General features: G+C 41.1%; 1 protein-coding gene across 1 annotated transcript in view; it reads right to left on the bottom strand.

Annotated features, from left to right (window-relative positions):
• Window positions 1-12,724, bottom strand: part of ARMH3 (armadillo like helical domain containing 3) — a 123,485-nt gene that overhangs the window by 101,513 nt on the left and 9,248 nt on the right. Inside the window, exons 5-13 of the mRNA XM_036385444.2 lie at window positions 12,121-12,228; window positions 11,198-11,290; window positions 10,247-10,321; window positions 9,513-9,599; window positions 6,219-6,275; window positions 5,190-5,233; window positions 3,604-3,664; window positions 2,609-2,655; window positions 1,871-1,946 (exon numbers count right to left, since the gene is read on the bottom strand). Of these exons, the coding sequence (XP_036241337.1) occupies window positions 1,871-1,946; window positions 2,609-2,655; window positions 3,604-3,664; window positions 5,190-5,233; window positions 6,219-6,275; window positions 9,513-9,599; window positions 10,247-10,321; window positions 11,198-11,290; window positions 12,121-12,228 (648 nt within the window). The remainder of the gene's footprint in view (window positions 1-1,870; window positions 1,947-2,608; window positions 2,656-3,603; window positions 3,665-5,189; window positions 5,234-6,218; window positions 6,276-9,512; window positions 9,600-10,246; window positions 10,322-11,197; window positions 11,291-12,120; window positions 12,229-12,724) is intronic.

Genomic DNA, 12,724 nt, shown 5'->3' with positions numbered 1-12,724 from the left:
TAGGGCAAGTTTTACATAAATGTATCATCTGCCTTAATATATCATCACAATTTCAAAATAAAAGGAAGATACAGAACTGCTGATTTGATGTTAGTTCCATAGGATTTTTCACAAGTGGATATCCTCCACACTGCCTTCAAATATCTCATTTTATGAGCAACTATAAATGCATATATTTTATAGGAAGCACAGACACACATACTAGAACTCAAAAACAATTGACATCCCTACAGCTACCAAGTTGCATTTAAAATACAATTTTTCACTGAAAGTCTTCCATTAGCCAGATTTCCTTAGACAGGTTTTGGGGGCTTACCTTCTTTCTCCAGAACAATGACTGGCAGTTGAGAGACAAGAGTGCCACCCAGCAGCAAACCCAAGTACCCACAGCTGGTGAGCACACACTCAACGCTCCAGATACCCACACAACTGAGTCCCTGCTCTTCCCATGTGCCACACAGCAGCAGGAAGCCATTCATGCAGCCCCAAGCAATGGACACCAGCTTAGGCAAGAGCATTCATCACCTTTTATGAGGTTTTTTCAACATGACATGACCTACCCTGCCCTCTCTAAAATGAAGGATTACAGACAATCCACCCAAGAGTATCAGTTCTCCAACTCAACCCACTGATCAGTGGCTGCTTCAACTTCTTTCACAAGTAACTAGTCTATCCTTTTATTTTTAAGAGCTGATCTCTAGCTGATCTTTTTCTGCTCTGCTCTTTTCCCTGCCAAATGCCTCTCTTCCCTCAGGAGTATCTTGCACACAGAAAGGCCTGAGTTGGTATTACACAGAAATGAAAGAGAAGAAATCTCTGAGAAGTGGTAGGAATGAATAACCTGGGAAAAGACAAGCAGGGAACTTCAGCAAATTAACCACCCATGAAACAGAAGCTTTCTTCAGAGGCTGTAGATCTGCTTATCAGACCTCTTCCATCACCACTACTGTCAGGAGTCCCCAAAGGTCTCCTCTATCATGCCAAGTGTTGAGCCTGAGATCTATGGCTGCACTCTGAGGACCTGAACAAACTGGGAAAGGTGTTCACTGTTTTGTTGTTGTTGTTGTTCCTCTCACAGATTACAAGCAGTACCTCCAAACCAAAATTAAAAGCCTGAACCTGAAGGTCCATCAGGCTACCCTCTCAGCACAATCACTGCATCAGACAGGCTCATTATCTGCCTCCCAGCAGCAACCACCTCCCTAAACTCACACAGTGTTTAGAAAAGCATCCAGAGACTTGTGATCAGAGCAGCCTCTCAGAAGGCTGCTTCTCCACCATAAAAAGCCCAAGGACAAACGCTATGCTCCAACAACTGGTTCCCAGGCCAAAGGGGCTGGGCTCTTCAAGGAAGTCTGAGGACAAAATAGTATTTGAAACAACTGTCACATGCCAATTGGTCCCTAAGTGAAGAACACCCAATACACAGTCCATGCACACACATACAGGACAATCCATCCAATTTGGGAGCTGAATCAGCCTCTTTCTCTCAACCCTAACTTAACAAAACTGTGATTTGTTCTGAGAGCTACAGCAACTGCTTTGCTCACTCCATCCTGCCCCTAAGTGGACTATCAATAGGGCACAGAATGCACTCCTTGCAGCCCTTCCCATTTGGAAGGGCAAAAATTAATCATTCCAACATGAACTGTGACCTCACAACTCTTCTCATTTACTGTCAAGGTGGGAAGTATATCATAAAAATTCTTCCCCTAGTCCTGGCCTGCTTCTGCTCTTTCATGCTGATCCTATGACAAGTACATAAGGGGGAAAAAAAAGGAAACTATCTTTTCACCATTTGCATTTCTGGCTCTCTGATTTCAAAGACATCCACTACAAAGAAATGGGGAAACATTTCACTGAAACTCACTTGTGCCAGAACTGTGATGAAATTCCTGTTTAAGTGAACAGCTTCATAGAGGGCCAGAAGGATTGCTTCATTTGTTCTGTGGGAAGGATACAGACAAAGGCACAGTCAGTGATCAGAATAAAAGGAGCCAAGTTTTTCAGAAGCATGGCCTATCTAAAAAATAAGAATTTTTTTTCAACTACGGAAAACTCTACCTTTGCAATCCAGTTGCTCTTCCAAATATTAGTAGCACTAATAATAGTACTAGTAGTAGCAACCCACAAAAATAGCTATTTTTAGAGCACAATTACAATCTTTGTTGCCTTCCCACTGAAGATGTCCCTAGTTGCTCAGTGTTTTCCATTTGAAATCCTCTTCTTTAAATGCATAGGGTCCTAAAGACACTAAAATCCCTCGTATTTATCACTTGCCTCCTTAATTTAGAAAATACTTTGGTGAGGGTCAGAGTGCACAAACTTTTGCTTTCATGTGCCACCTCTGAGTCACCTATTATATGTCATAAATACCTCATAAAAACCACTGGATTTTTTTTATAGACTTCATTACAAGCAATTCAGCCGTGTCTCCTGCTGTACCCTTCCACAGGAGGGCAAATCCACAGTTTGCAGGGTGTGGTACCATTTTAGTGACAGGAGAGTCTGCTCCTCTAGTGTGCTTTGTGACATTAAACAGCTCCGTGAGGGAACGGAGGGCACCAACCACTCCACTGTGTAAATAAAATAACATCTGTGCACTTACTGGACAGAGATCTTCTCATCAGCATCTGCTATGAACATGCTGCCCACCTATGGAAAGAGAGAGCATTGCACAGCAGGAATTTGGGAAAGCTATTAAACAGCAAGAGACAACATATGGACTAAAACACATTTTATTTTGCTGTACTGTCACTGACCAATGTGTCAAATCACAAAAAAGAACAAAAAAAAAAAAAGAAAATACTGGATATTGAATCCCAGCCTGGATTAGTTTGCCATTTTTTAAGAGGACAACAGAGATTATTTCCTACCTGCTTGCCCCAGGGTGGGTGCAGTTTTACCAAAGTCACTCCTGACAGAGAGCTGTCTACACTGAACTACCCTCACCTACAGGAAATTTTTCTGTCAGTCAGATCTCAGAATACTATGAAATCTCTGACTAAAGCAAAGCTAAACTGAACAAGGGGAACAGTGGATACTCTTTACAAGGAAGAAATTCAGAACTGTTTTTGAAGGGTACCCCTTCAAAAATGCAGACAGTGCCCACTGCAGAATCCAAGCGTTACTCCATAGCTAAAGTGCATCCATGCTAGAGAAACAAAACAGTAAAGAAACAGAACCTCAAAGACTAGTGACATTCCAGACTATGTGCCACTATGTTTTAGGCCACATCACCAGAGCAGCAAGTAGTTTTTAAAAATGCATAGCTGTTTAAAAGGATTAAGAAGTTTAAAAAATGATTAAAGTTTAAAATAAGGTGATTTTTAAAATAAAGTCACCTAGAGTAAAGAAGATGCAGGAAAAGAATTTCAGCTATCAACACAAGAGTAGAGGTCTCATCCTTTGAAAGAGCTTTTTCAGCCAGACAACACACTCCTCAGAATACATCCACTTCAGTTGTATTTAGTTTTGATTTGTTCAATCCATCTCTACCTCCAGAACTCACATTCCAAACTCACACTTTTTAGAAACACTCTCCTGCTGAACTTGCATGAATGCACCTTTTTAAGACTGGAAAAACATCATTTCCTTGCTTACCATGTTAGTGAGGGCTGAGAAGAAACCAGTCTGATGCTCCTCTTCTTTATCTTTGTATTGCCTGAACAAAAAGGAATAAGGATGAAGTTTCAGGGTTAGAAATGGAGCAAGGGTTACTTCCCCCTAAATCTCTATGTGTTAGTCTTATTTGACAAGACTATAGGATGGAGGAAAGTTCAACATTCAACAGCCTTCTTCAAGAACTCACAAAATAAGAGACAAAGGGTATTAAAATATTTGTAAATTGGGTAGAGTTGGAGTGAGGCTGCTGAAAGATGTGAAACTTGAACAATGCTTGTGCTGTTACAGAGGACACAAGCAGTTTGGGCTAACTCTGAAGGAAAGGGATCAAATGACTTCAGAAATTTTGTCCTGCACTGGACAAACAGTAATAAGCCATACGAGCACACAGGGTCAGTAACCACTGAACAGTTTCATTTCATCCACTACAGAAAAAATCAGAGTTGGTCACCCTACTGGGTGCAGAAAGAAACCAGTAGAAATGGCCAGCAGAAACCACATGGACCTTTATGGTTCATGGCCTGATCCCACTTTCCGAGAGCAAGTGAATTCAACAAACAGGTTGGGTACCTCAAATTTAAGCTACACTGCTTCATCTGGCACTCAAAGGGAGCAAAAGCTCACACGGCCATTCATTTTGTCTGTCACACAGGAATCTGATCACACACATGTAACATGCCAAGAAACCAACTCTAAATTCTTGGGAAAGCGGGAAGGAATGAGCTAAGCAAAACAGGCCATGATCTGAGACAGTTGTTGTCAGAATGAAGGAAATTGGGTGGGTGAAGTTTTTTTCTGCTTTATTCTAATCATTTACTCTGTTAAATACATCGACATGATTTGCTGATTTTGCAAGTCAGCTGCCTAACTATCACAGCAGGCTTTCAAAGGAATTAAAACATTTTTCTGGCTATTTTGAGAATCCTACTGCACAAAAAAAAAATCTTGAGTTTCGTAGGTGAAATTGCTGTAAGTTTCCAAATTTTTCTGAAACACTTTCCTCTTAGAAAAGCTTGCATGTTTTATGCTTCTACTTATGAAGTAGAGGCTAAGAATATGCTACCCTTTTTGCTGAATTTCTGGCTCTCTCTTCAGCAGGAGTTACTGCTTTCCACCATTTGGAAGATCATCTCTGATCTGGCATGTGGACAACAGCCCTGGATACATTTGTTTGTTTGTTTGTTGCAGATAGTGTTTCAGCTAAATCAATTTTTCAACAGAGAAGTTGTCAGGAAATTATTATCTTTTCACTTGTGACGAAGATTTTACACAGAGTTCATACAGAGGTAAAACCCATGACAGTAAAAACAGACAATGGATATCTTCCCCTACAGTAAGATCTCTCCTGAAGCACATTAGCCCAGCTGGTACAGATGCACTGAGACTTGCAATGACTGCATCAACTGAAGCAAAGTACCTCAAAAAATAACATTATTCCCTGCCTCTCCAGGTGCATCAAGGCTGTCAGGTGATAAACAAGTGCTTGAACACAAACAGAAAATAAAGTTTGTGAAAATGTACAGTAACTATCATGTATTGAAAAACAAGACACAATTTGGTTTTACCTGTTATATTCCGATAAAGCCTGGGCAATTACAAGTCCCATTCCCTGAAAAAAAAGCATTTAAAAAAAACTTCACATTAAAATCTCAAGGGAGAAAATCACACACTGAATACACATTGCAGTGCTGCCTCCCCCCCCCACTAGATAACCTAGCAGGCTACGCAGAATTTCCCTTGAAGGTGTTTGAACTATTAAGATGTGCTATGATACAACATTATAACAAAAACCCAGACAACAAAATTGAAACTTAATTACTAAGTTAAACAGAAAGCATTTACTCTTCTTGGACCTCCAGATAGAGCTCTCACTCAAGAAGTCTCAGTAAAGCATCAAGAAATTTAGAAAGAAGTTGATGTCAGAAGAAGAACATCCAAAAAGTCAAAACAAAGAGTCATAGACACGAATAACCTCTGACTTCTTGCAAACAGCCTCCACTATTACAGAACTACTAACAGTTCTCACCCCTTATTTAGCATGGAGCTTGCTTTCTACTTCATGCCTAAAGAGCAGCTTCCAAGTCCAGAACTCACATAACTCAGTCTGCTGTCAATTTTGATCCAGGCCTGGATATAAAACTCAGACTGTAGCTACAACCCAAAATATGCTACAGGACTTTTCACTCAGTTACGAGCTTCTACTGAGTTACAAGAATTGACTTGTGGACTGGTAAAATCAAGTGACACAGCACCTGAAATGAGATTCCCTTTGGCATAAATCATCCTGTGCCTCTTTGGTACATGACAGCAAAGAGTGTACAGACAGTTCATGACTGCATAATAGATCAACTTTAGCATGTTCCTTGCTACCTAGCTTTTAATCACCATTTAACTGGTGATCAAACTGTCCAAAACATGAGCTGCCTAACCTATTGCAAGAACACAGGGCTGAACAAACCACTGCACTGCTGCTCCTTAGAGCAGCACTGTTCTGAGACCTGATTTCCACCATACACCATGCTGGCATCCATTAGCCTACACCTCATGTGAAAGAGCATCTCCAGCAGCACAGAGGAATCAAGCCAAGTACTCACATTGAGTGTGGCCTCATCATCCACAATGGACAGCTTCACAATGTAGGGATTCACTGACTGCTCAAGGTGGGGCAAAAAAGAAGAAAGAAAAATGGTTTTAAATTCAGCCTTCAGGGGAAGAAAAACACTATTATGTTTCCAAGTTTACACAACCACCTGGGAAGAATCTCTGTCCTGTCCCATAAAACAGAATACACATAAATAAGCAGAGTCACAGCACATGCTAAGACCACTAGGCCAGGGACATGTTCCCCTTACTGGCTCAGCCAGGCAGACTCCTGATTTTATTGAGGAGGGAGTTTCTGTCCCTCCACCAGCTCATCTGTCAGTCTGGAAAGTGGAGCAGCCATCCTGCAAGCCTGTTATCTGTGACACACACACAGTTTTGCAGCAGGAACAGGCAGTAAGACTGGATGCAGCATCAGTGCTCTGCTATCCCCCTTCTGCAGCACCCTGCACAGATTCCTTAAAGTAGCCCCCAGGAAGGCAGGACAACATTCTGGACTCATCTGCTGCTGGGTTAGAGAGCAACACTTTGTTTGCACCACTAAGAGCTGGAAGTCTCTAGAGAATATAAATGCCTTGAATTTAGCTGAAGAAAGCACACAGGCTTCATCTATAAAGACAAATGCTAATAATTTCCAAAGCATTTCAGATTAGCAATGCACATTTTTCCTGGTTTTTGGGTGTCAGTGCAAAACTAAAAAAGTTGATTTTGAATCAAGACACAGAAGAAAAGTCTCATCTGCAGGCAGGTCATTTTGCAGGGAATTGGAGCTTGAATAATTACTTTTTTGTTAAAGAATTAAAAAAAAAAAACAAACAACAACAAAAAAAAAAGTTATGCAAGATCTTTGGGGAAAAAAAAAAACACATGAACTTTCTGATTCTCCAAAGCTGTGACTTTCAGCACCTGTAGTTGTCTATACCAAGGAGAGGCAAGTGCACAAAACTGGACATGAAGGGCTGTTGGATACACTATATGCTGTCAGACAAGCACACAAAGGGAAACCCTCACATTTTAACTAATTTCTTTCAGCTCTAAGAAAAGACAAGGTAATTCTAGCAAGTTGAACATGAAGCAAACAAACTTCTGCCTAGATGTTATCAATGAGCATGTATTCAAAAGTCACTACTTGATTTTATGTTTTAACTTGCTATCCTATGAGCCATCCCTTAAAACACTAGGAAAGTGATCAAATAAATACTTTTTCTCACAGCATTTTCTTTCTCACAGTATGAATGCAGAAGCATTTTCTCTAAAATAAGGACTAGTATTTAAAAAAAAAAAAAGAAAATATAGCTGAAGACCTGGATAAGTATATAGTTGGAACAACTTCTAAAAACTATTAGGATCTCAATCACGGGCATCCCTTTAAAGGTTCCAAGTAAAGAGATGGAAATCCCTAGAACAGAAGTCAATAAGCAAGCCAAGATCTCATCAACATGGATAGTGACAACATGGAGAGATACTCTCCAAGGAATTCGAGAGATTACAAAATTCACATCCCAAAAACACAAAAGAACATCCTAATGTAAGACACACTGGTATTTATGCTAAAAACAGACACAAAATCAGAGTAAGCTAATGAATTTTGAGCCTTATTAGATTTTCTTAAACAGCTGGGAACACAACCTAACCAATGGAGTTCAGACCAAAAGAGAACCTTTCAGCTGCACCACAGTTAACTAAAAAGAGAACTCCAAAGCACCCGAGGCATGAAAGTGTGCTACAACTGACTGACAACCACCATACTGACCCTAAGGGCCAAAGAACAGCAAATGAAAGCAGCTACTCAAGGACAAAGCTTATGGCTGCATTACTGGAGGCTTGGCTTGTAGCACTGCTACCAAGGGCAGTGTTGGGCAGCTGTCACATAAAACCCTCCTGGGAGTGACTTTCAGCCTTGCCAGAGGAGCTGCTTGAGCTGAAGTTCCCCTTGCTACAAGTCTGCTTCAGTTGGATTGTATGGATTGCACTTTTCAAACATCAGCACAACTTCCTTCAGAGTGCCCAGTTTCAAGATGTCTCAGAGTGTTCTCCAAAGCACTTGACCCCAGCTCAATACTCCCCAGAAAGCCAAGGACAAGCCTCCTGCACTCACAGCACTCTACCTGACTCAGGACATAAACTGCAGTCCCAGGGATCCCTGCCTCAGGGATGGCATTGCACAGCTCTCCACCATTTGTCTGAATGTTGCAGTGACACCTCTGGTCTTCCCATTCCACCCTCATAAGTAACCCAACTTACAGATAATTCCCAACAGTTTTCCCTCACAGCCATATCCTGAAATCAGGCTCCATGCTCCTGTTCCATGCTACCACAGCACAGAATGCTGAAGAGAATCTGCAATTCATGATTCTGACATCATTGAGAGGAATGAGAAATTGACAGGCATTACTTTGACAGCAAGTGTAGTTCCTGTCCTTGCATATTCTCTAGGTCTATTCATAATTCAGAACAAGATCTATTATAAAACCAGGTAGGTTTTGAAGCCTGCTCCCTCCTAGTAATTCTGTTGAAGGGCAGGTTATTCCAGAACTTTCCTATTTGCTGCCTAATGAAGTATATTAGATTTTCCTATTTGTAAAAAAAAAAAACCCAGATCATTAAAGCATCATGCCTCATACAAAGAAAAGCCAACATTAGGTGTTGTTCTGAAATGTTTTTTTTCAAGCTGATGAATAACAGAAAAAAATGGGAATATACCATAAACATAAAAAGGATGATGAATAAAGTTCCTCAAAGAGGAATCCATCAAAGAGAGAGAGACTTCTCTTGGAACTACTACCTGTGATGTTTCAGTTCATTCCTTGGTCACAGCTTCACCATCTCTTCTGGGGATCTGTGCTCTTTCAGTCAGCTAGTCAGGTCCTGAATCACAAATTCAGTCTGAAGCCCAGGATGACTGACAGCTCATTTTACTTTGGAGATTATGTATAACCACAGACTCACACACACACAGAGGCAGACATGTGATTTGGCACAACAGCAACTTTTCCAAAGGACCTTCCTCAGACTATCTCCACAAAGGAAATGCAAATTCCCTGGGTAGTTTCTTTCATGCTGGCACAGAAGGAGCTGTAGGAGTACCATACACATTTGATTGTACACATACATCAGAGACAGAGAGAGGGAGCATAACAGGGCTGCCTTGCAAAGCTTCTCCTGCTCCATGCTGATGCCCTGATGCTACAGTGTGCACTGCTAAAAACTGCACTGTGTGCTGCCTTCATAATCCAGAGGCCACTCTAAATGAATAAAGTAGAGAGAAGTGATGTTTCTACACCTACCTCATACTTTCTGTAGTTGACCAGCAAGGCCAGAAGGACAACAGCATCATACCCGTGTTCCCTGCGACTAAGAGGGCTGGACAGGATCTGGAATAAACAACCACACTGCTCTGTCAGGCCTCCTGCAGGAAGCTTGAAATGACTCAGAGCACAGCCATGAAATGTACGTGTAAGAGCAAATTTTGTCCTGTCTGAAAGATGGTATTTGGGTGAAGGTAGTGTCAGTGCCTCAAGGAAGTTCTGAACACAGAGAAGCTCATTTATCACAGACAGGATGCACATAGGCTTTGAGGGCATAAAGGGCAAATATATTTCACAACAGCATTGTATAGTATCTCATCATGAACTGTGCAAGTGTTCTGGGTTTCTCCAAGGCTCAGTTTCACTGAAAAAAATATAATTTATCCAAGAGCAGAAAAAATATATCCACACTACCTTTTGAAAAACAGTTTCTGCAGTAAAGAAATTCTGTATGAAATTAGCCCAGAAATCTGTTCAGATTCTAACTGCAGAAATGTCTCAAGTGAAAATACTTTAAATAGTCAGTAGTGACTAAAAACAGCAGACTAGAGTAAAGGGGAGAGAACATTACAAAATATATGTATGACTGAGCTGTGAATGGATGCAACAACAGTACCAGTGAACTACATTGCATTGAAAAAGCTGAAAAGCAAACACATTACTGAAAGTTCTCACTATGGAAGAGTCCCCACAGTAGAAGGAAGAACCCTTACCTGTAAAATAGCTTCAAATATGCTGTTAATCATCACATACTCCAGGATGGTGTTCTGGCTAATGTTATCTGTCACCTGAGTACAAACACAAGTTTTAAAAGCTCATCCAAAACTTCCCCCAGTGCTGTAGCTGCCTCTGGCACACATTGGGAACAGGAGAGTTCTGCTTCCAGATGGACACATTTATCCAGAATCTCACACTTCACAAGTCAAGGTGTGACTAGCAATAGAGCTAGACATGAAGTAAAAGAAATCTGTCCTGCCTGCCAGCCCTCTCTCTGCCAAGAAGCACCACCCACGGACCAAGAGCTCCCCCACTCCTCCACACGTTGGTATTTTACACAGCTGCATGAATGACAACAGCCATCAGCTGTTGCAGGCTCCACGCAGGAGGCAGAGAATGAAAAACAGGGCACATATGATTCACTGAGAACCTTCCCATCATGAAGAGGGCAATGAAGAGCTCCACCACTCTCAGTTATCTCTTATCACAGTCAAAATAATTCACAGTTGACCATCTCCAAAAGCTGATGAGTGGCAATTTATTACAATTTCCTCATTCTTCACATCCTCACCACTCTGGTCTATTCCACACCTTCTGTCTTGCCTCCACCCTTCTCCCTTCCTTTCCATTTATCTGAGACTTCTTAAGTACCTTTTTCCTTTAAAAAAACCCACACCTGTGAATCCAACTGATACTTCCTCCTGCCTCTCCCTCTTCAGCCCCAGTTGGCACCTATCTAACAGGATGAAAAGTGTCTGCTAGTCTGCACTGGCATTGTGGTTGGAGCCATCATGCATATTCTGGACTGACACTGGCTCTCATTCACCATTTCTTTCTCCTTCTTAAGCTTCACACTGCAGCATTCTGCTCAAGTTTTGAAACAGCTCCATCCCTCAGATGTGGCTCATATAAGCCCTTAAGTTATTATACAGCTGTTAATTACTTACTGTCACCAAGCAGAGAAGTAGCTTCAGACACAAGCTTTTGAGGCTTTCAGAACCTTCTGCACAGAGGAGGGAATCCAAGCTCTCCATCAGATTCTAAAGAATAACAGTCACATTATTTAAAAGTAGTACTTTAAATTACTTGAAATGTTTTTTATATAAAGCCTTCTGGAAGATTCAAGTAGCAGAGCACCAATATAAATCCATGTTATTCCAGAATCAGTAACTGAGCCATTACTACTGCTACCCAGGCCATATTCATACTACTGCTTCTCAACACTATTTGTGTTAACTACAGCTTAATGACTACTGGTAGAACATCATTATCATTTTCCATGAGTTTCCTCCAGATGCAGCAGCACAGCTCCAATTAACAATACATACATAGCTTATGGTTAAAAATCTGATAGGCAAACTACTACTTAATGTTTTCCCCAAATATACTACAGGTTGTATAGAGAAGAAAAATTGCTACTCTTGTAGAGAGATGAAAGATGCAACAAGAATTCAGCTTTATCACTGGTTACTTTGTCATTTCCCAAACTTAACATCTTTACAGTGAAGAGCATCAAGTAGGTTTAAAACAGTACATATGCTGATGGAGTGATGAGAACACAGGGTATGACACTCAGATAAAGAAAAAGATGTGAGGTTCAATATTAGGTGGTGATCACCTGTGACAGCCTTTTCTGGCTTTAACAGTGACTACGCAGTGTGGAACTAAAGAAAAAGAACGTGCTTTATTATATTACTAACCAACCCAGGGACCCCAAATGTCTGTACTACTGGCAGGTACAACTATTTTTAGTAAGTGGCTCAAATATTTCCCCCAAAAGCTGCTGCCTGGTAGACACACCCATGTACACTCACTGCCCTTGCAACATAGCTGCTGTGCAAACTGCTTCTCTGCATTGCCAGGGCCTCACCTTCATACACAGCTCTGCCTTGTCAAAACCCACAAGCATGTTGATGATGTCAAACCCAGAAGTGGATTTGTTCTTCTGATGGACACCCCGGATCAATGCACACAAAGTCTGCAAAGGGAAAAAACAGAAGGTGAGATGTAAGGCAACACCTCCAACTCAACAGCAAAACCCACTGCATGATCCTCTCCTAGCACTGGCAGATACTGAAATTCATACCACCAGCCTGGAGGCCATACATTTCGTCTGACCTCTCCTCCAGCTCTGGCATTTCTAAAAGGGATCTTGGATGCTGAAAATTTGTAAAAATTGGAGAAGAATATATTTGTCCATATTTTTCTTGTTTGAGCACAAATTTCTGTTTGGTTACCACATTGCTATACCAACTTGGACCAATAAACTGTGTCTTTGTCAACAAGAAGAACCAATCTTCCCACCAAAAAGAAAAAGGCTCCAAGTCTATCAGGCAGCTTAATTACTGTTTCATTCCAAGTTCTTGAAGATACACAGGTATCAGCACACTATCAGCAGACTCTCTGGAAAATTTATAGGCAGTAAATTACTCATTTGTCCTAAGAGACAAAAATGTCTGGGGTGACTTTTGTCA

This window comes from Molothrus ater, chromosome 8 (assembly GCF_012460135.2).
Source record: "Molothrus ater isolate BHLD 08-10-18 breed brown headed cowbird chromosome 8, BPBGC_Mater_1.1, whole genome shotgun sequence".
Classification (NCBI taxonomy): domain Eukaryota; kingdom Metazoa; phylum Chordata; class Aves; order Passeriformes; family Icteridae; genus Molothrus; species Molothrus ater.
The sequence above is the reverse complement of the archived record's forward strand: the minus strand, read 5'-3'. Positions and strand labels throughout refer to the sequence as shown.